This window comes from Oncorhynchus keta, chromosome 10 (assembly GCF_023373465.1).
Source record: "Oncorhynchus keta strain PuntledgeMale-10-30-2019 chromosome 10, Oket_V2, whole genome shotgun sequence".
Lineage (NCBI taxonomy): Eukaryota > Metazoa > Chordata > Actinopteri > Salmoniformes > Salmonidae > Oncorhynchus > Oncorhynchus keta.
Window position 1 is genome coordinate 47,232,773 of NC_068430.1, and position 23,136 is coordinate 47,255,908.

Genomic DNA, 23,136 nt, shown 5'->3' on the forward strand with positions numbered 1-23,136 from the left:
AAGCATTATGAAATGTGTGTTACTCCCTATCTCCATTGACAAGAACCTTATTGTGAGAACGTGGCACAATGCAATTTCCTGAATTCACTGACGGACCAATTATCTTAGCTGTTAAATCACAGTGAAAATACATGTTTTACCCAACTCATAGAACATAGACTATCACCAAATTAACAAGAGTTTCATTCGGTAATGGATTATCTCTTTAAATTTTTTGAAAATCGTATTTTGTACATTTTTTATGCAAATACAGTTATTATACCTGTGTTTGTGTGTGTTTGTTTCAGGGTGCAGTTGAGTGGGACGGCAAAGGAGAAGGTGAAGAAGGAGGCCCTGGATCTTTGTCTGAAGTACGGCTTTGTGACTCCTTTCACCTCAATGGTGGTCACCAAGCCCCAGGGAGAGGACTCACAGGTGGCCCACAAGCCCAAGGAGGGGAAGAAACGGATACAATCTAGTCAAGTCGACTACGGGTCATCGTTACATTTCTTGAACCACCAAGTCCACAGTGAGCAAAACTACCATCATCATCACCACACACACACACAGACACACACACGTAAACACATAAACACACACACACACACGAAGGCAGGCATGCACACACGCACACACCACACACACACAGTGTGGAAATTAACTTTTTCTGGCTGGGGGCAGTATTGCATAGTTTGGATGAATAAGGTGCCCAGAGTAAAATGCCTGCTACTCAGTCCCAGTTGCTAATATATGCATAGTATTAGTACATTTGGATAGAAAACACTCTGAAGTTTCTAAAACTGTTTGAATGATGTCTGTGAGTATAACAGAACTCATATGGCAGGCAAAACCTGAGAAGAAAATCCAACCAGGAAGTGGGAAATCTGAGGTTTGTCATTTTTCAACTCATTCCCTATTGAAGATACAGTGGGATATTGGTCATGTTGCGGGGAATGAGTCAGAGGTCTGCCAAAATGCCTTGAGCTCGTAACGCTCGTTCATGTGAGAGTTGGCTTGAGTTCCATTGCATTTCTGAAGACAGAGGAATTCTCTGGTAGGAACATTATTGAAGATTTATCTTAAAAATATCCTAAAGATTGTTTCTATACTACGTTTGACATGCTATTTGGACATAAATTATGGACATTATCGAACAAAACTAACATTTATTGTGGAATTGGGATTCCTAGGAGTGCATTCTGATGAAGATCATCAAAGGTAAGTGGTCTGTTATACTCACAGACATAATTCAAACAGTTTTAGAAACTTCAGAGTGTTTTCTATCCAATAGTAATAATAATATGCATATATTAGCATCTGTGACAGAGTAGGAGGCAGTTTACTATGGGCACGCAATTCATCCAAAGTGAAAATGCTGCCCCCTATCCCTAAAAAGTTAACAAGAAGTGTATCTTTAAAATGGTTTGAAATACTTGTATGTTTGAGGAATTTTAATTATGGGATTTCTGTTGTTTTGAATTGGCGCCCTGCACTTTCACTGGCTGTTGTCATATCGATCCCGTTACCGGGATCTCAACCCTAAGAAGTTTTAATGTATGGTGTGAGTCAATGGTGTAAATAAAAGACCAAAGGCTGTCAATCTACAGTATAAACTTTACATTATAAACTGTATATGAACTTTAAATATATGTTATGTTTACCAGGACCGCCTGAATTGTCAGCCCGAAACCTTCCTGGTAAGACAAATACCTTACCCCTAATTTTACTCAATCTTCTATTTTGGCCAGGATTAAATTCAAAACTGCGATAAAGCGAGCTTGAAGAGCGATTGGATTGAATCCTGGCCCTTGTCTAGGTTAAATTCAGAAGTCACTACTGACTCTAACCAAAATGTTCTCTCTATTTTATCCCTCTCTCTCTTTCACTCTCATCCTCTCATCTATTCTCCGGTTACTTGACTCTATTTTTTCTCAGATGTTTTGGTGAAATACACGTTTGTTTGTGCAGTATGTGTGTTTGTAGTTGGACAGAATGTAAAGAACATAACTACAGTAAAAATATACACTCACCGGCCAGTTTATTAGGTAACCACCCCGTTCACGAAAATGGATCGCTCCTACAGACAGTGAGTCTTGTGGCCGTGGCTTGCTATATAAAGCAGGCAGACAGGCATCAATGCATTCAGTTACTGTTCAATTGAATGTTAGGATGGGCAAAACGAGTGACCTAAGAGACTTTGAGTACGGTATGACCACCGGTGTCAGGTGGCGGATCCAGAATCTCAGAAACATTGCCTTCCTGGGCTTTTCGCACATGGCAGTGTCCAGAGTTTACCGAGAATGGTGTGACAAACAAAACACATCCAGTCAGCAGCAGTCCTGTGTGCAAAAACAGTTAGTCGATGAGAAAGGTATATGGAGAGTGACCAGAAAGGTCAAATGAGAATGGCAAGAATGGCAACAGGTGGGCCACAAACAGGAAATAATGGTGAAGTACAACAGTGAGGTGCAGAACGGCATCTCGGAATGCACAACTCATCGATTTTTGTCACGGATTTGCTATTGCAGCAGACGACCACACCGGGTTCCACTCCTACATCTAAAAACAAGAAGTGGATCCAGTGGGCACACGGTCACCAACACTGGACAGTCAACGAATGCTGTTGCATCACAATGGTGGCAGAGTCAGGATTTGGCATAAGCAGCATGAGCCCCATCCTGCCTGGTGTAAACTGTACAGCCTAGAGGCAGTGGTGTGGGGAATGTTTTCCTGTCACACGCTAGGTCCCTTGATACCAATTGAGCATCAAATGTTTCAGACACCTTGTAGAATCAATGCCCCAGCTGTTATGGAGGCAAAGGTGGGTCTGACCCAATAGTAGATGGGTGTTCCCTAATAAACTGTCCATGACTGTATGTGAACATATACAAACACTAAAACCTGAATAAATAGCATCAAGATCAGTGGGATCAGGTTAAGATTAGTACAGTTGAAGACGGAAGTTTACACACCTTAGCCAAATACATTTAAACTAGTTTTTTCACAATTCATGACATTTAATCATGGTAAAAAGTTAGGATCACCACTTTATTTTAGAACGTGAAATGTCAGAATAATAGTAGAGAGAATGAATTATTTCAGCTTTTATTTCTTTCATCACATTCCCAATTGGTCAGAAGTGTACATACACTCAATAAGTATTTGGTAGCATTGTCTTTAAATTGTTTAACTTGGGTCAAACGTTTCGAGTGGCCTTCCACAAGCTTCCCAAAACACTTGGGTGAATTCTGGCCCATTCCTCCTGACAGAGTCAGGTTTGTAGGCCTCCTTGCTCACACACGCATTTTCAGTTTTGCCAACAAATTTTTTATAGGATTGAGGTCATTTGGAAGACCCATTTGCGACCAAGCTTTAACTTCCTGACTGGTGTCTTGAGATGTTGCTTCAATATATCCACATAATTATCCTACCTCATGATGCCATCTATTTTGTGAAGTGCACTAGTCCCTCCTGCAGCAAAGCACCCCCACAACATGATGCAGAGGTTTATGGCGGTTTTGGAGCAGTGACTTCTTCCTTGCTGAGCGGCCTCTCAGGTTTTGTCAATATAGGACTCGTTTTACTGTGGATATAGATACGTTTGTAGATGTTTCCTCCAGCATCTTCACAAGGTCCTTTGCTGTTGTTCTGGGATGGATTTGCACTTTTCACACCAAAGTAGGTTTATCTCTAGGAGACAGAATGCATCTCCTTCCTGAGCGGTATGACGGCTGCGCGGTCCCATGGTGTTTATACTTGCGTACTATTGTTTGTACAGATGAACGTGGTACCTTCAGGCATTTGGAAATTGCTCCCAAGGATGAACCAGACTTTTGGACGTCTGCAATTTTTTTCTGAAGTCTTGGCTGATTTCTTTTGATTTTCCCATGATGTCAAGCAATGAGGCACTGACTTTGAAGGTAGTTCTTGAAATACATCCACAGGCACCCCTCCAATTGACTCAAATGATGTCAATAAGCCTATCGAAAGCTTCTAAAGCCATGACGTAGTTTTCTGGAATTTTCCAAGCTGTTTAAAGGCACAGTCAACTTAGTATATGTAAACTTCTGACCCACTGGAATTGTGGTACAGTGAATTATATGTGAAATAATCTGCCTGTAAACAATTGTTAGAAAAATGACTTGTGTCATGCACAAAGTAGATGTCCTAACCGACTTGCCGAAACTATAGTTTGTTAACAAGAAATGTGTGGAGTTGTCAGAGTCGTGTGTATAGGTGGCAGGGAAGTCAGGCGCAGGAGAATCAGACTTGGTGGAATGGAGTAGTTTAATAACTTTTAAAAAACATAACTCCAAAACCATGAATATAATAAAATAAAGTGGGTACGAGGACCCGTTGCGCACCAATACAAACAACACGAATACTGAACAACAAACAATCTCTAACAAAGACATGAGGGGAAACAGAGGGTTAAACAGGTAATGAATGGGAATGAAACCAGTTGTGTAGAAGACAAGACAAAACCAATGGAAAATGAAAATTGGATCAATGATGGCTAGAAGACTGGTGACGTCGACCGCCGAGCACCGCCCAAACAAGGAGAGGCATCGCCTTCGGCAAAAGACGTTTCAGGAGTGTGTCAGAGTCCTTTAAGAACAGTGGGTTTGGAGTCAGCGCAGAGAGCAGAGGGTTCAAATAAATGTATATTTTCTTACCGGAAAAAATGGTCACGCCAAAAATACAATGCGCATCAACTGGCCGGCCCATACACAGGACCCAAAATGTCCGGAAAAATAAAATACAAGCGAGCATCCACAACCTAACAGTATAACAATCCCGCACAAACCTAGGCGGGCCTAACAGGCTTAAATAGACAAACATCATTAAACACAATAAGGTACAGGTGTAACTAATGTGACCAAACGAACAGAAAAGGAAAAAGGGATCGGTGGCGGCTAGTAGGCCAGCGACGACGACCGCCGAGCACCGCCCGAACAGGCAGGGGAGCCACCTTCGGTGGGAGTCATGGCAGAGGGGTTGAAAAACGAGTTTTAATGACTCCAACCTAAGTGTATGTAAACTTCCGACTTCAACTGTATATATGAAATGATTTAATGAAATGAAATGGTCATTAAATACATAGTTTAATTTTACAAACAGTTTCGTCACAATACACTTCACAAACAAAACAAAAATGATAGAGGTGAGGAGAGAAAAAAGGATGGAAAAGCATCAAATCAAAAGGAATGACAACAACAATAAAGAGATGCTATATCAGTGGATTCCCCCAGCACTATTAACTCAATGAACTTTCCTCCTGTCATTCCCTAGCTGGTCCTCCCCCAAAACAAGGACTGAGAGGCAAGTGTGTCAATTTCAACTGCTGTTAAAGTGTAGTGCAGAAGAAAACAATTTCCGCAATGATTGAATTCTGACCAATTCCCAAAATTCGGTGATGAGTTTTACAACTGCCCCTGCTTTACAGGAAATGCCAACAAAAGGGGAGGGGGAGGAAGAGGAATCATGTCAAGTGGCGGCAAGTGACTACCTTTCCCCTCTATCACAGCTGAACTTGTTGAACATCAGCTTACGTGTGCTCATTTTGTGTTTTTGTCATAGGCTTGATGAGTCATACTAATTATGATGTTGGTCATGCTGTCCAGAAGTCATTCCCTGACTTTGGCATGGGTAATTCTTTGATATCTTGTGTGTGTGTATCTGTGTGTAGGATTCTTTGTGTTCACGTGCTGACTGTATGTCGGGTTCTCTCTGTGAGTGTTCTCTCATGTTACACTTTCAGATTATCTTGATTATAATGATCCTCTGCGAGCTCACCCAACTAAAACTACAGTGAGAACTACAACTACAACTGGTACTGCAATATTTGTCATCCTCAAAATGTATTTTTTTTGTATATTTAAGATGTTGTCTAAGGTTATTGCTGTTTTTTTCTCACAAAGTATCTTAAGCACCCTTCTGCATTCTCTCTGTCTGTCCCTCTCTCTATTCCTTTCTCGATTTTCCTCGCTCTCTCGCTCTCTCTCTCTCAGTGAGTCCTCTCCAAAGGTTCCTGTTGCCCGCTGAGGGCCAGGCTCTGCCACTGTGCTATGACATTCCTGTGGCTCTCTCTCTCAGACTCCTAATAGACCCCAACAATGGTGACTTGACCTTTAGAATTTGATTCTCATTTTGAATTCTGATTTTGATTACAAATAGTTATTTAATTATTTCATTCAATTATTCATTGTCCTTTCCACATCATCCACTCACTCCTCAAACATTGTCGAATGAACCGTGTCCGTCTTTCACCAGATTTGGCTATGAATGGTCAGCTTGGACAATCACCCAGTGCAGGCTACCAGAAGATTGTGATCCATTACAGAAGCGATCAACATATTGAGTTAGACACTACTGGCATCACCTTCAACGATGGGCAGAATACAACATACTTCTTCTGGAGCCTGAAAATCAACCACGAAACGGACAAGTGCTGAATCATATACCAACTACATACTTTCGAATAAAAGTCATTTTGTGCTATTGTTTTGTTTCTGTGATGAGAATTCTGATTAAGCCTTTTGTGCAGTGCAAGGTGTTTTATGTATAGCCTGGTTAACCGAAGTGAAGTGAGCCAATAGTGAGCGTAGCGTTCAGTCTTGTTCAGTATTTAGTATTGTGTGGAGACATAAAGAGCTCTAGAATGTATTTTACTAAAGTGGCATAATGACAGGAAATGTTAAAAGGGAGATATATAGGGTACTTTATAGCGTGCTGTTTTTTTAGTTGATTGAATTGATACATCTTAGTCTTGTTATGTCTCTTCCTGCAGTGTGTCTCTGATCCTAAGGGACAAGGAGATGGATGTCACCATAGCATCAACACGGGTCGTCATCATGCTCTACAAGAGGAATGGAATCAAGTTCCTGTGGCCCGTCCTGAGGCAGCGCCCGACAGGAGACAATATTATCGGGCTCATGGGTGAGTGAAACGTTATCAGTCACTCCACTTCATATCCTTCTGGCCTAGTCAATAGTCATGACACATTCTCCTTTGTTTCTATATGTGATGAGACGCTTTTGAAAACAATATTTGTTGAAATTTTTGACATGACTTGTTTTGTGTTGACAGATGAAAATATGTTACTTAGTGACACGGTATAATATAATTTATGATAACATACACCATTTAGCAGATGCTTTTATCCAAAGCAACTAATAGTCATTTTACATATGGGTGGTCCCGGGAATCAAAACCCATAATTCTGACGTTGCAAGAGTCATGCTCCACCTACTAATCTACATAGGACAACTCCTGAGCTACAGAGGACCACCTCTTTATAATGGCCTTTTTGATTTATGGTGACAGATCAATCGAGTACAGGCGTAACTGAATGACAACAGAATATAATAAGGAATTTGATTGAATAGTTTGGGGTAGGCTTCATCTCCGAGGAATGCTCCTCAGAGCCAGATGCTGATGACAGGTTGCCCTGTGCTGAGCACCTGGCATCGAACCCCCCGCTGAGGGAAAGGAGTTCCAATGACGGGCCTTAAGGTTATTATGCTGTTGATGGTGGGGAGGTGGAAAGTCATTGGAAGACTGTTGCTGACGTATAAATATTCCCCTAGTTTCATGGCCATTGGTTGAAAGAAAGGATAGCGATTATTGCACAAGTGAGCCAATAGGTTAATCAGCAGCTGTGGTGGAATTGCCATAGTGTGCCGTGCTTATAGGTTGAAGCTTAATAGGTGGATGACAATCCGCACGCTTGCTAATTGGAGAGGAGGAAGAGAGATGTGACGCTATGCTGACAAGGCGACATTATAGACACTACCATATGAAACACCTACTATGCTGATGAGTGAGATAGGAAGCGATGTGAATTATGAGTTAACTAGATTAATGACAAGTGAGGATCCATTCAGACCTGCCTTTCTGATTGAATTTTCATAACTAACTAACTTGCCAGCAGCATACCACCCTGCATACCACTGCTGGCTTGCTTCTGCAGCTAAGCAGGGTTGTTCCTGGTCAGTTCCTGGATGGGAGACCAGATGCTGCTGGAAGTGGTGTTGGAGGGCCAGTAGGAGGCACTCTTTCCTCCTAAAAATATATCCCAATGCCCCAGGGCAGTGATTGGGGACACTGCCCTGTGTAGGGTGCTGTCTTTCGGATGGGACGTTAAATGGGTTTCCTGACTCTCTGAGGTCATTAAAGATCCCATGGCACTTATTGTAAGAGTAGGGGTGTTAACCCTGGTGTCCTGGCTAATTTCCCAATCTGGCCCTCATAACTATCACGGTCACCTAATAATCCCCAGTTGACAATTGGCTCATTCATCCCTCTCCTCTCCCCTGTAACTATTCCCCAGATTGTTGCTGCAAATGAGAATGTGTTCTCAGTCAACTTACCTGGTAAAATAACGGATAAATAAATACAAAACTACATTATTTGTACTGTGTGTTGCAGCTCTTCCACCTGTTGCCTATGACGAGGTCCAGGGAATAACAATGAAACTTAAGATTCAGGACAAAGAAGTAGACGTCTCCAGGTAAGTAGTGGTGGAAAAAGTACCCAACTGTCATACTTGAGTAAAAGATACCTTAATAGAAAATGACTCAAATAAAAGTGAAAGTCTACTTGAGTAACAGTCTAAAAGTATTTGGTTTAAAATATACTTAAGTATCAAAAGTGAAAGTATAAATCCTTATATACATCCACATTCCTTATATTAATCAAACCAGGTGGCACCGTTTTCTTGTTTTTGTTAATCTATGGAAAGCCAGGGGCACAGTATTGTCGGTTTAGTGAGTCTGCCAGATCAGAGGCAATAGGGATGATTGGGGAAGTTCGGTTGATAAGTGGCGTGATTTGGACTATTTCCCTGTCTTGCTAAGCATTCAAAATGTAACGACTCCTTTTGGGTGTCAAGGAAAATGTATGGAGTAAAAAGTACAATATTTTCTTAAGGAATGTAGTGAAGTAAAAGTAGTCAAATATAAATAGTACATTTATAAATAGTAAAGTACAGATGCCCCCAAAAACGACTTAAGTACTACTTTAAAGTATTTTTACTTCATCACTTTACACCACTGCAGGTAAGTTTAACTGTCTATCAGACACAGGCTGTATAGAGATCTGACTGTTCATATGTTGTCTGTGATACTACTGTGTATCTATATCAAGGATGCGTATTTGGTATTCTGTTTATGCTATTACATTAAGAACCGTGCTTTGGATTGTGTGTGTGTTGTAGGGACTCTGCTGTGGATCTCAGTGTTCGCTCTGCTCCCAACGTGGCATGCTGGTTGATGCCTCTTCAGTCTGCCCTACTGGGGGGTCTAGCTGACTTCACCGTCACACAACTCTAACTGACCATGTAGTTGCTCCCACCGCCAACTCATAGACATTAAACATACAATAATTATGTTCCAGAATTAAGAAGAACAACCATTAAGACTGAGGTTTCTAGGAGTTCACTTAGTAACGCAACTCAAATCTCCTGTGACAAATTCATTGTGGAATAAATATAATTTTTGGGAACAGTTTGATGACTTTTTGTGTTTGCATTCCACCCTCTTCAATAATCGCTGTCTTTCTGACGAAACTCAAGCTGACAGAGGATCCTCTAACTGCCATCATGAACACACAATCTCTCTCTCTCTCCCTCTCTCTCTATCTCTCTCTCTCTCTCTCTCTCTCTCTCCCTCTCTCTCTCTCTCTCTCTCTCTCTCTCTCTCACTCACCTATTGTGTACCTGTGTTTACATTCAGGTTTGACTCTCTGACCACCATCTACAAGGCAAAGGCTGTTTGCACTTGGTGGTTCTGGGAGGTGATTGTTACCAAGTGGGCCACCAAGTACATAACATGGAAATAATCAAACATACCATCATTTTATCAGAGTTGTGTGTATGTGAGTCGTGCTTCGATCCGTGTGTATTATCCCTACCAGGGGAAAAAAAATCTATTACGCAATCCAGGAATGCATTTCTGTAATAGTTCACATGAACTGAGGTGACTAACTTGTTTTACCGGACACGTTGCTGAATGAAACAGACTGAAAAGGGAAGCTGACATTTACGTGGACTCAACCATTGAACTCAAACTAGTATCACAGACATTTTCAGTAAATCTACAATCTAATTGTCCCAAGGCTCTTCAGTGGGTCTTGACATGACTATGCTTATGTAAATAGACAGACATGCTATTTAGGTTTTACATTTGCTTTATGCTTTACTGATAAAAAACAAAGCCCAAGGATCTAGACTTTGATCCGCCTGAGTGCTTTGGGTATACTTTTACCATAACACACGTTCAGGGTTCTTGGATATTACTTATGTAATACCTTGTGATTTGCGTCACTGTGTTTTTTTTGTTTGATTGTGGCTGCGTGTGTGCGTGTGTACGCGTGTGTGTGTGTGTGTGGGGGTGTGTGTGTGTGTGTGTGTGTGTGTGTGTGTGTGTGGGGGGTGTGTGTGTGTGTGTGTGTGTGTGTGTGTGTGTGTGTGTGTGTGTGTGTGTGTGTGTGTGTGTGTGTGAGTGAGAGAGATGGGGAGAGAGTGTGTGGGCGGGACAAGGACACAGAAGGGAGGGATCATGCCATGGTTGAGACATTCACTACATGACTCAACCTACCATCTACCAGTTACCTAGTAATGACAGAACACACTAACAACAAAACTGTTGGATTTCACGGGATACTTGATTACCATATTCCCTAACTGCCGGAGAGTTGTAGCTTTTTCAACCAAGGGAACCTGACAGATGGATGTGAAGATGAAATATCAATGAAAGAACACACTGGCCACAAAACTGTTGGATTTCACTGGATACTTAATTACCATATTCCCTAACTGTGGAGACTTGTGGCTTTTTCAACCAATGAAACTCTGACAGATGGGTGTGAAGATGAAATATCGATGTTGTAAGTATTTCACATGTATGCTCATGTAACCACTGATCAGAATAGCATACAGAAAATCACATACGTTATCTGAAGTTACATGGTTAGGCTATTCTACCATGGCTATCATTCATTTTCACTCTACCAGTTGAAATTGAGCAAGGCATGTCACAAATGTCTTATCTAATCGTAGCTTTAATAGGCAGCACCTTGCCCTCTAACCATAACCCTAACCCTCGGGTATTCATCTCCATTCCTTGATATTGCCTACAGTCTGATATCAGGGCATTGGTTTCAGTCCAGACTTCTACAATGAAAGAAAATAGGACTCACTCAACTTGTTTTCCATGTGTCACCAGAAATACGGAGGCGTAATGGTGGGGTTATGTGTGGATTCATCTGACAGCAGTTGGCACATCATACTAACAGAAGAAAGAAACACTAGTGCTTGAGGATCCAAATGGTACAAACCACTGGATGTGGCTAATTTGAGGACAATTATGAAAGTGATGTTTTTTGAGTGGTCGCTTGCAATCCTGCTCTCCATACAGCTTTTGGTTTTAGCATCGGAGCTGGAGATGATTGACTATGAGAGTCAACACGTCACCTGCTCAAAGGTAATATATGCTAACGATCCTAATAACAAGAGAGGTCATCAATCATGGAGTGTGTGTGTGTGTGCCTGTGTGTGTGTGTGTGTGTGTGTGTGTGTGAGAGAGAGAGAGAGAGAGAGAGAGAGAGAGAGAGAGAGAGAGAGGGACAAAGAGAGAGGATGCAGAGGGGAGCGAAAGATAAACATCAACAATCATGGTTTATTATGTTGTCACATCACACATTCAATTTCCTTTATGTACTGTATGTCACGATCTGTTAATAATTGAATTTAAAAATAATAATAATATGAAATGAAAAATAAAGAAAAACAACTTGCACGTCACTTATTTAATGTATTCAAATATTTGAATATCGTTTGTTTATTGTACAAATATTGAATGACTATGTAATGAGATCACAACCTGGCAATAAGGTCTACATACTACAGAGCACACTTTGTCAAAAGACGTGTCATATTTACTGTTGCATGTACTGTCATAACAGCACACAAGGAAATCAAACAAATTGGTGGAAAAAAACTATAAGACTATAAATCCATGGCTCACCGATACCTGTCACCTCAACAACATCCTGTTTCCACAAGTAGGCCTACACAGCTCTCTAGACTCTAGGGCCTTGGGAACTAAGGAGCAGTGTGTGTGTGTGTATGTATGCATATATACTGCTCAAAAAAATAAAGGGAACACTAAAATAGCACATCCTAGATCTGAATGAATGAAATATTCTTATTAAATACTTTTTTCTTTACATGGTTGAATGTGCTGACAACAAAATCACACAAAAATTATCAATGGAAATCAAATGTATTAAATTTGCCACATGAGGTCTAGCATTGTCTTGCATTAGGAGGAACCCAGGCCCAACCGCACCAGCATATGGTCTCACAAGGGGTCTGAGGATCTCATCTCGGTACCTAATGGCAGTCAGGCTACCTCTGGCGAGCATATGGAGGGCTGTGCGGCCCCCCAAAGAAATGCCACCCCACACCATGACTGACCCACCGCCAAACTGGTCATGCTGGAGGATGTTGCAGGCAGCAGAACGTTCTCCACAGCGTCTCCAGACATTGTCACGTCTGTCACATGTGCTCAGTGTGAACCTGCTTTCATCTGTGAAGAGCACAGGGCACCAGTGGCGAATTTGCCAATCTTGGTGTTCTCTGGCAAATGCCAAACATCCTGCACGGTGTTGGGCTGTAAGCACAACCCCCACCTGTGGACGTCGGCCCCTCATTTTACCACCCTCATGGAGCCTGTTTCTGACCGTTTGAGCAGACACATGCACATTTGTGGCCTGCTGGAGGTCATTTTGCAGGGCTCTGGCAGTGCTCCCCCTGCTCCTCCTTGCACAAAGGCGGAGGTAGCGGTCCTGCTGCTGGGTTGTTGCCCTCCTACGGCCTCCTCCACGTCTCCTAATGTACTGGCCTGTCTCCTGGTAGCGCCTCCATGCTCTGGACACTACGCTGACAGACACAGCAAACCTTCGTGCCACAGCTCGCATTGATGTGTCATCCTGGATGAGCTGCACTACCTGAGCCACTTGTGTGGGTTGTAGACTCCGTCTCATGCTACCACTAGGGTGAAAGCACCGCCAGCATTCAAAAGTGACCAAAACATCAGAGAGAGAGAGAGAGAGAGAGAGAGAGAGAGAGAGAGAGAGAGAGAGAGAGAGAGAGAGAGAGAGAGAGAGAGAGAGAGAGAGAGAGAGAGAGAGAGAGAGAGAGAGAGAGAGAGAGAGAGAGAGAGATGTATGTATGTATGTATGTATGTATGTATGTATGTATGTATGTATGTATGTATGTATGTATGTATGTATGTATGTATGTATGTATGTATGTATGTATGTATGTATGGACAAACCTACTCATTCAAGGGGTTTTCTTTACTTTTACAATTTCCTACATTGTAGAATAATTGTGAAGACATCAAAACAATGAAATAAGTTTGGAATCATGTAGTAACCAATCATGTAGTAACCATATGGAATCATGTAGTAACCAAAAAAGTGTTAAACAAATCAAAATATATTTTTGATTCTTCAAAGTAGCCACCCTTTGCCTTGACAGCTTTGCACACCCTTGGCATTCTCTCAAAGCTTAAAACTGAATGCTTTTTCATTATGGAGGCCAGCTCATCTGATGCAGCACTCCATCACTCTCCTTCTTGGTTAAATAGCCCTTACACAGCCTGGAAGTGTTGGTCCTGTTGAAAAACAAATGATAGTCCCACAAGCGCAAACCAGATAGGATGGCGCATCGCTGCAGAATGCTGTGGTAGCCATGTTGGTTAAGTGTGCCTTGAATTCTAAATAAATCACAGACAGTGTCACCAGCAAAGCACCCCCACACCATCACACCTCCTCCTCCATGCTTTACGGTGGGAAATGCATACATGCGGAGATCATCTGTTCACCTACTTTACATTTCACAAAGAGAATGCCGGTTGGAACCAAAAATCTCAAATTTGGACTCATCAAACCAAAGGACAAATTTCCACCAGTCTAATATCCATTGCTCGTGTTTCTTGGCCCAAGCAAGTCTCTTCTTCTTATTAGTGTCCTTTAGTAGTTGGGTCTTCTTTTCCTGTGGTGGTCCTCATGAGAGCCAGTTTCATCATAATAACACTTCATGGTTTTTGCCACTGCACTTGAAGAAACATTCAAAGTTCCTGAAGTTTTGATGGACGGTCATTTCTCTTTGCTTATTTGAGCTCTACTTTTACCAAATATGGCTATCTTCTATATACCATCCCTACCTAGTCACAACACAACTGATTGGCCTAAATGCAATAAGAAGGAATGATGTTCCACAAATGAATTTTTAACAGGGCACACCTGTTAATTGAAATGCATTCCAGGTGACTACCTCATGAAGCTGGTTGAGAGAATACCAAGAGTGTGCAAAGCTGTCAAAGGCAAAGAGTGGCTACTTTGATAAATCTCAAATATAAAATATATTTTGATTTATTTAACTTTTTTAATTACTACATGATTCCATGTGTGTTATTTCATAGTGTTGATGTCTTCACTATGATTCTACGGTGTAGAAAATAGTAAAAAATAAAGAAAAACCCTTGAATGAGTAGGTGTGTCCAACATTTTGACTGGTACTGTATGTATGTATTCATGAATGCAGTATAGTACTTATTGACATTTGTGTAGTCACTCTGTATGTATGGATGAATAAAGTATGCAGGTGTTGATCTTAATTTGAGCCATTTTGCTACCATAGGAAAATAATCCTGCCGCAACAGGAAATGTTAAAATAATGGAAAATTTTGTAAGGGTTGATACTTTTTTTCAGGGCAAATCAAATCGGAAATTTCAAATTGGAAATTGCAAACTTTAGAAGCCTTTTTGGACTCAAATACACTACAAGTTTGCATTTACTGCGGTGCGGGAAAATTCTCAGCAACAAAAGAGTGATCAAATTAAGATCTTACATCTGTAGTACTTATCAGTAGTTATTTAGTGACCTTGTATGTATAGATTACTACACTACAGTATAATACTTTTCGGTGGGTGGTCATCACTGTGTCTGTATAGATAAACACGGCGTAGTACTTACGCACAACGGTATAAACTGTTTACCTTGTATCTCACCAGGGTCTCTCGAACTGCACAGTGAAGGCATGTGCTGGGATTCCGATCCAAAAGTGTCCTGTGGATGTAAAAGGGCTGGCGGTGCAGCCTGTGCTGTGCTGCAGACAGGATACGGCATGCAGACCTTGCCTACACATTCGCCTTGACATCCAGCCCAGAAACGACCAGACAGGTGTCTGAACAACCTACACACTCTTTTTGTCCATTTCAACCTCTGCGGTTACAATGTGAAACACAATGTGGAAAGTGTACCCATATTAGCTGCTAATGCATAGTTTATTGCTCAAGCCCTCACGTTGTGTGAGTAAGTCATGCCCTCGTCACTCCTGCGGTCAACTGGGCTCTCTCTGTGTTTCAGCATCGTATGTGAGTGTGTGTTACACTGTGCCACAGCTAATAATGCCTCTGTGCAAAAAGCTCGAGTTCACAGTGATCCCTGCTGCTCCGGATGAGCAGGCTTCATCAAAGGTATGTTCCATATGAATTCACATGTGAGTGTGTGAGCATGTTTTGTGATTCATCTCCATGCTCTCCTGTATACCCAGCAGGCCTGGCTGTCACTGCTGCTGGAGTCTAATGCCCTGTCCTTCAGAAGTCAGGTGACTGTGTATGCTTGCAACCTTCACTCGACTGTGATGCTTCCGTCAGTGGATGAAGGTACGGTCTTGGAATTCCCGTAGTGTTCAAACAGGTTATGCCAACACATATTTGTTTGCTAATGATCCTCCGAGGCTCCGACTGATTAGCATCTGATAGTCAGTTGTCCCTATCTGTCCTTAGTGTGTTCATCCGCCTCACAGGGAGTTGTAGAGGAATGTGAAGGTGAGTCACATGTTCTATGTTCCTTTGTTTCCATGATGTTATTGCCATAGAAATATAAGTACTAGAATGGTTGTACCTATTCAGGAGTATACCCACAGGACTAAAGCAGGAAGTTAAAGCAGGATGTATCGCATTCAATCTGGTGTAAATCCCACTCCCCTCATTCTAATTCTATGATTCTTGCACCTCCTGAGTCCTGTGTGCAGACATATTGGTCTTACTTTAACCCCTTGATTACTAGCCATCCCGGATCCGGGATCGTGAATACAGCCTCAAGCTTAGGGTCTATTGATGCTCAGACTTTCAACACACTATCAATTGCATCCCTGTTGAAATACAACAGCTTTCCTAGGGTTAGGGGTAGGGTCGGCAAAGGGTTAGGGTTATGGTTCAGGCTAGAGTTAGGGTCAGGGTTAGCGTTAAGACTAATGTTAGGGCTAGTGGATAGTTGAACATTTGTTGATAGTCAGATGAGCCTATATTAACCATCTGTAGGGGACTATGCAAATTCCAAACCAATATATATTTTATTCATGACCATTTGTTCTGTTTTTCCGTAATGAATCTGGTTTATGAAGTGAGATACATGGTTAGACATGAGCAACTCTGGAATTAGAGTAAATGGCTGGGATTTGCTGCTCTCTAATTTGCCGGTGTGTCTGTCAGTCCCCAGTTTCAGCACTCTAATTGATCCGGAGAGACGTGAGGTGATGCTGCAAGTCGCAAAGGAAGAGGACAGCCCCTACCAACTAGAAATGTGCCTACAACATGAACATAATGGAATGTGCAGGGTCCGTGTTGTACTTGGCTTTCCTCCCAACTCAGTTATTTATATGCAATCTTTTTCTCAGATCTTCACTCTTCGATGATAACATGTTGTCTGTTGTCCTACAGACCTGGAAAGAGAGGTCCCTTCCACTGCACTCTGTCACCCCCTGCATGTGCTTCCAGGTACTGTTGTTATTTCCCCCTTAGTTATTATCCATCTGTATCGGGCCTACTTTTGTCAGTTGTGATATTACTACACCCTCACACAGCCAACTCAGTCTAACTGACAACATTATCCCCTTTGTGTTGCTCACTCGAGTTCTCCGGTGTTGTGTGTAATTGGTGTGTGTGTGTTGTGTGTGTTTCAGTTGTGGTGGGATAAAGGAGACGAGAGGTCTCGTCGATCTAGGAGCTGTCCTTTTAGGAACAACACCGGTAAGAGATGAACCATGCAGCGTCCTCCTTGTTACACGTGTTTCACTATGACAGTCATGAATGTGGGTCATGGAGTTGATTCCCATTGCTTCTGTAACTCCCCTATAAAGTATCTTATACCTGTATCGCTCTCTTCCAGAGCTGTTCCAGAGGAACCTATGGGAGAATGTGTCAGTATCTGTGGTGCGGGGCCAGATGAACAGTGGCGGTGCAATGCTGTCCTGGAACCTGACTGCCCCCTGTAGGGTGGAGGCTGAAGTGTGGCCCTGCCAGAGAGATGCAGGCGTGGACAAGGACAGATGCAGAGAGCTGGGGGACATTAGGCAGCGTCTGTCAAATGACATATGGAGGGAAATTGACAGGGGACACTGGGTGTGTATACTGGAGCATTTGATTGGTGCCTCACATTTTTTATTGGTGCATCTTTAGTGTCCTTTTTGTCATGGGGATGTGCTCTCATCATTTGTATCAATTGGTTTTGTGTTTTTATGGTCTGGTGGTATATGGATAAAATAGATGACTTTTGATAGAATTATTTTTTTTCCTTCTGTTTCAGCTGATGCCAGGTGTGTTTGAGGATGTCAAACCTGGCCTTGATCTCTGTGTGATGGTAAGACACTTCTACTGGTTGACTCTGTAGGGGACTTGACTCTAATATTGAATTTGAATCCCGTTGTAGCATCCCGTTGTAGCATGTGTTACTTATAGTAAATGTGTGTGTGTGTGTGTGTGTGTGTGTGTGTGTGTGTGTGTGTGTGTGTGTGTGTGTGTGTGTGTGTGTGTGTGTGTGTGTGTGTGTGTGTGTGTGTGTGTGTGTGTGTGTGTGTGTGTGTGTGTGTGTGTGTGTCTCCATCCTTGCAGGTGAAGGTCAAAGGGAAGAACAGTGAGCTTGGCCCCTTCTGTCCCATTGACTGTGAGTATTTTAGGAGAGGGCTGAATTATCAAAGTTGATATGGACCCTACTAAAACTGATCCATATACCATTTCCTGAACAATTCTCTGATTGTATGCGCGTGTGAAAAGAAGGCAGTTATGTTTAAATCTTCATCATCAATCAAGTATTTACTTGTGTGCTTTATAAAACAAATGTTCACAAAAATGTGATTGTTCTGTTTTGCCTACCTGTAGGGCCTGATAACAAGAAATTCTGAGGATTGGGAAATAATTCATATCTGTACTTCTCCCTCTCAGCCAGATGGTGGCACTGGCGCTGGGGTCTGCTTGTCCTGGTCACCCTGATGTTCATGGGCCTAGCAGGAATTTGTCTCTATTTCCTGCATGGCAAACTGAAACGTGAGTCATTCTGGTCAGATCTCCCTCAACTAAACACCAGCAAAGGCACTGTGTGTGGAGACAAAAAAAGTCCAAAAGTGTTACATTTGTGTTAGTATTGTGTTATTGCGCTACTCTGTTGTGAAGTGAGGGGTAAGCTATTCTCACCACAAATATGCTCTATGCCTCCCGCCAATTAATTATTAATAGTGGAGAAAGGGAAGAGAAATAATAAATAAATCCGATATCTTTTCCATTGTGCGTATTCTTCAGGCTCCCACTTCTCTCAATAGCACTATTCAATCTTTTTTATTTTTTATAGCTCTATTCATGTTTCTCTCCGACTGACTTTTTTTTCTGGTGGGTGTTATTTACTACAGTCAGGAATTTGGGGGGGGGCGGGGACAATGGTCGAAGGTTTTTTTTTAAAGGACAAAAAAAACTCACTGAAAATGACACAAGGGCCTTTGTGTTACAGAACCATGTCAGGGTGTATCATATTACATTTCTCTCTCTCCAACAGGGTGGGCATGGGAATGGCACCAGAAGGAGTGTGATCAACGTAAGCAGGTTTCTCATTATCCAAATGTACAACATGTAAAATAAAGAAGATAAATATTTATCTAGCAATAATCCTTGACAAAACAATGGAAAATTAAGGTATTTAACCCCCCCCTGCCTTTCGCCTCCCTTCCTTCCTTCTTTCCTTACTTCCTTACTTCCTTCCCTCCGTAGTACCTATAAGGGGACACGTGGTGCTGCTGAGCCCGCCGGATGTGGATAACTCTGTGTCAGAGCTGGTTTGTGAGCTTGGCTCCTCTCTGCGTGCCAGGGGCCTCAGTGTGTCCGTGGACCTGTGGAGTCGGGCTGAGTTGTGCTCTCTGGGGCCCCTGCCCTGGCTGCACTCCCAGCTGCAGCCCCTGGACAGCCAGGGGGGCCGGGCCTTACTGGTACTGACACAGGCAGCCTGGAAGAAGGCAGAGGACTGGGGCCAACAGTGGGACCAGCATGGCCAACAGCGAAGGGACATAGCCCAGGGAGTGGAGGAGGAGGGGGAGTATAAGAGGCTTCTCCAGGGCTTGTCCTGCCCATACGCGGACGTGTTCAGTGCCGCTCTGAGCTGCATCAAGGTGGACCACCAGCAAGGGCGCGCTGGAAAGCGCTTCCTCCTGGTCCACTTTGAGGCCCATTCTGCCAAGCCCCTCAGCAGTGAAAGTGGTCTCCCAGAGCTGTTCCAAGGGCTGCCCTTGTTTCACCTGCCCTCCCAGGGACAGGAGCTCCTCATTCAGCTGGCCATAGGGTCTAAAGGGCCCAGGGCTGGTATAGGTGGATAGAGGGGCTGAAGGACGCTCTATTTACGGACTGTCTAAGGGGACTCCAGGGTTTGAGGAGAGACAGTGGGATACCTGATGAAGGGGTTTCCCCATAAGTATGCTGTCATTGGAGTGGAGAACAGTTTGGAGACTGTGCCCTTACAGCAGAGCAGTCACCCTGAGGCCTAATTCCTCCCAACCATCCAAGCCTGCTCACATCATCACCCCAACACCCCCGGCCACTCACTTTACATTAGCACTGCAATACACTGGACGCAACTTGTTGGATGCAGAACCCTTGGATTATACTGTATGTGGTGATGTTATTAAGAGGGCTAGAGTTATTGAGAGTGTATGAACCAAAAACACAGCTGTCACCTTCCGTACACCTTGAGGATGGACTTCTATGTGTGACACTATTATATAAGTTAGGGGAGACCAGGGAACAAAGTAACAGTTTAAGCTTTTGTTTAGTATGAAAATAATATTTGATGTAGATTCATTATCTTTTTATACAAACACACATATCTTAGCTACCATTATACACTTTAACGAAGTTTACCATCTGTAGAAATTATGAGAATAGAAAGGTCATCACACAGAACAGTATATGGCAACTAGAAATCAAAAGTGGATGGTCTTCAGAGATAGATGGGAGGGGTTGAGGGTAGCTGAAGGATGGGACTAAAAACAAACAAAAGATAACTAAATGTAAAGTATACTGTGTCTGTAAAATGTATGTACATATATGATATATATATCGTATATATCATATATAAATGTGTATAAGCTGGACGTAGAAGTCTAAGTATTGTTGTCCATTAATTGACTCCAATTAGGGGAGGGGTGGTAGGGTTAGGGGAAAATAATAAATAAAGAAAAAATATTTATGAAAAAATACATATACAGTACAAGTCAAATGTTTGGACACACTTATTCATTAAAGGGTTTTTCTTTATTTCAATGTTCTATATTGTAGAATAATAGTGAAGACATCAAAACTATGAAATAACATACATGGAATCATGTAGTATCCAAAAAAAGTGTTAAACAAATCAAAATATATTTTATATTTGAGATTCTTCAATGTAGCCACCCATTTGCCTTGATGACAGCTTTACACACTCTTGGCATTCTCTCAACCAGCTTCATGAGGTAGTCACATGGAATGCATTTCAAATAACAGGTGCGCCTTGTTAAAAGTTTGTTTGTGGAATGTCTTTCCTTCTTAATGCGTTTGAGCCAATCAGTTGTGTTGTGACAAGATAGAGGTGGTATATAGAACATAGCCCTATTTGGTAAAAGACCAAGTCCATATTATGGCAAGAACAGCTCAAATAAGTAAAGAGAAACAACAGTTAAGACATGAAGGTCAGTCAATGCAGAACCTTTCGAGAACTTTGAACGTTTCTTCATGTGCAGTCGCATAAAACCATCAAGCACTATGATGAAACTGTCTCTCATGAGGACCACCACAGGAAAGGAAGACCAAAAGTTACCTCTGAGGCAGAGGATACATTCATTAGACTTACCAGCCTCAGATATTGCAGCCCAAATAAATGCTTCAGAGAGTTCAAGTAACAGACACATCTTTAACATCAACTGTTCAGAGGAGACTGCGTGAATCAGGCATTCATGGTCGAAATGCTGCAAAGAAACCACTACTAAACCTCTATTTTCTTATTCTTATTTTTTTAGGCATAATTTTTGGGGGTACTTTTGTTTTTTTAAATATTTAAAAATGTTTCATTATATTCTTATTTTGTTTTCTTTATTTTAATTTTATTTTATCATTAGTTTAAAAATGAACTGCATTGTTGTTTAGGGCTGTTGTATTCGGCGCATGTGACAAATAAGATTTGATTTGATTTAAAGAAGTGACTTGCTTGGGCCAATAAACATGAGCAATGGACTTTAGACCGGTGGAGTCCAAAGTTGCAATTTTTGCCTCCAACTGACGTGTCTTTGTGAGATACAGAGTAGGTGAGCGGATGATCTCCGCATGTGTGGTTCCCACCATGAAGCATGGAGGAGGAGGTGTGGTGGCGCTTTGCTGTTTACACATTCAGTGATTTATTTAGAATTCAAGGCACACCTAACCAGCATGGTTACCACAGCATTCTGCAGTGATATGACATCCCATCTGGTTTGCGCTTAGTGGGACTTTAATTTGTTTTTCAACAGAACAATGACCCAAAACACACCTCCAGGCTGTGTAAGGGCTATTTTACCAAGATGGAGAGTGATGGTTCTGCATCAGATGACCTCCCCCGACCTCCACCCAATTGAGATGGTTTGGGATGATTTGGACCGCAGAGTGAAGGAAAAGTAGCCAACATATTTGGGAACTCCTTCACACACATTACACACACATTTTTTATTATTTATTTAATATATTTTTTACAAAAAAATATATGGGGGATTGGAAATGATGCAGACAATTACATTCATAGCTCATAGAAGCCACAGTCTATCTGCAATATTAAAGTTGATATACCACCTGTGTATATATATAACAATATGTTACTAGGACAAGACGAGTTGTTTACAATTCAACCAAAAGTGGTGGAAGTGAAATGTCGCTCTTGTATTTTTCACAGCTAAAAGTATTTTATATAAAATGTATAAACTTTGGCTACTCTGTTTTTACTAATCTGAGTCTAATCTGAGTCTTGTGTGAAAATACAACAATAACTAGAGAAGTACATATCCTGAAGAAAATGTGGTGTGCATGCTAGCTTGTGAATGATCGATTGATTGGTAGGATAGGATAGGCTGAACATGTAAAAGCTGGTTTGGTGTCTCCAGCTTGAACGGATCAAGAGTGACTGTTGGTGGGTTATTTTATGCCAATGTATGGAAATGTATACAGCTAACGTTGTAAAAAATATTTAAGAATTTGAAGTAAAGATAGCCTGAACATGTGAAAGTTGCCTGGTGTCTATAGTGTGAATGATTCAAGAGTTACTGTTGGTGAGTTATTTTATGCTAATTTATGCACATACATGGAATTATAGTTCATACAAGTTTTAAAGAATTTAAATTTAGGATAGCCTGAACATGAAGAAGTTAGTTTGATGTCTCTAGCTTGAACGGTTCAAGAGTCACTGTTGTTGAGTTATTTTATGCAAATATATGCACCTGTGAATAGTTATAATACATGTTTTAACATTATTGAATTGGATATTAGGATAGCCTGAACATGTGAAGGTTGGTTTGGTGTCTCTAATTTGAACAGTTTAAGAGTTACTGTTGATGAGCTATTTTATCCTAATTTATGCACATTTATATAGTTATAATTGATAAAGATCTGAAACCATTTGAAGTTTAGGATGCCCTGAATGGTTTACAGCTGGTCTTATAGCTTAAATAACCTAGGAGGAAGACCATTTTAAATAGTCACCACTGTATTACTGTGGTTCTAATTCGAACCCATGTTATTTATGTAAATGTTAAATGTTAAAAG

The 23,136-nt window shown here is 41.7% G+C and overlaps 2 protein-coding genes across 3 annotated transcripts in view; both read left to right on the forward strand.

The window, feature by feature from the left end:
- LOC118362792 (inter-alpha-trypsin inhibitor heavy chain H3-like) overlaps positions 1-9,488 on the forward strand; it is a 40,326-nt gene extending 30,838 nt beyond the window's left edge. The window contains exons 13-23 of the mRNA XM_035743410.2: positions 288-508; positions 1,644-1,676; positions 5,272-5,301; positions 5,426-5,476; positions 5,560-5,628; positions 5,741-5,812; positions 5,991-6,098; positions 6,253-6,427; positions 6,770-6,918; positions 8,410-8,491; positions 9,197-9,488. Coding sequence (XP_035599303.1) covers positions 288-508; positions 1,644-1,676; positions 5,272-5,301; positions 5,426-5,476; positions 5,560-5,628; positions 5,741-5,812; positions 5,991-6,098; positions 6,253-6,427; positions 6,770-6,918; positions 8,410-8,491; positions 9,197-9,311 — 1,105 coding nt within the window. The 3' untranslated portion in view covers positions 9,312-9,488. The remainder of the gene's footprint in view (positions 1-287; positions 509-1,643; positions 1,677-5,271; positions 5,302-5,425; positions 5,477-5,559; positions 5,629-5,740; positions 5,813-5,990; positions 6,099-6,252; positions 6,428-6,769; positions 6,919-8,409; positions 8,492-9,196) is intronic.
- Positions 9,489-10,558: 1,070 nt separating this feature from the next.
- On the forward strand, positions 10,559-22,602 carry LOC118362791 (uncharacterized). 2 transcript variants are annotated; one of them, XM_035743408.2, is made up of 15 exons: positions 10,559-10,866; positions 11,205-11,462; positions 15,064-15,232; positions 15,419-15,528; positions 15,606-15,717; positions 15,841-15,882; positions 16,549-16,673; positions 16,777-16,833; positions 17,019-17,085; positions 17,225-17,457; positions 17,642-17,695; positions 17,947-17,998; positions 18,277-18,378; positions 18,881-18,919; positions 19,093-22,602. In XM_035743408.2, exons 2-15 carry the CDS (start codon positions 11,346-11,348, stop codon positions 19,689-19,691), a joined length of 1,878 nt encoding a protein of 625 aa, XP_035599301.1. In that variant the 5' UTR covers positions 10,559-10,866; positions 11,205-11,345; the 3' UTR covers positions 19,692-22,602. The 2 variants fall into 2 exon arrangements, with proteins under 2 accessions (XP_035599301.1, XP_035599302.1); XM_035743409.2 differs by having other exon boundaries at positions 15,609-15,717.
- The last annotated feature ends 534 nt before the right edge of the window (positions 22,603-23,136 follow it).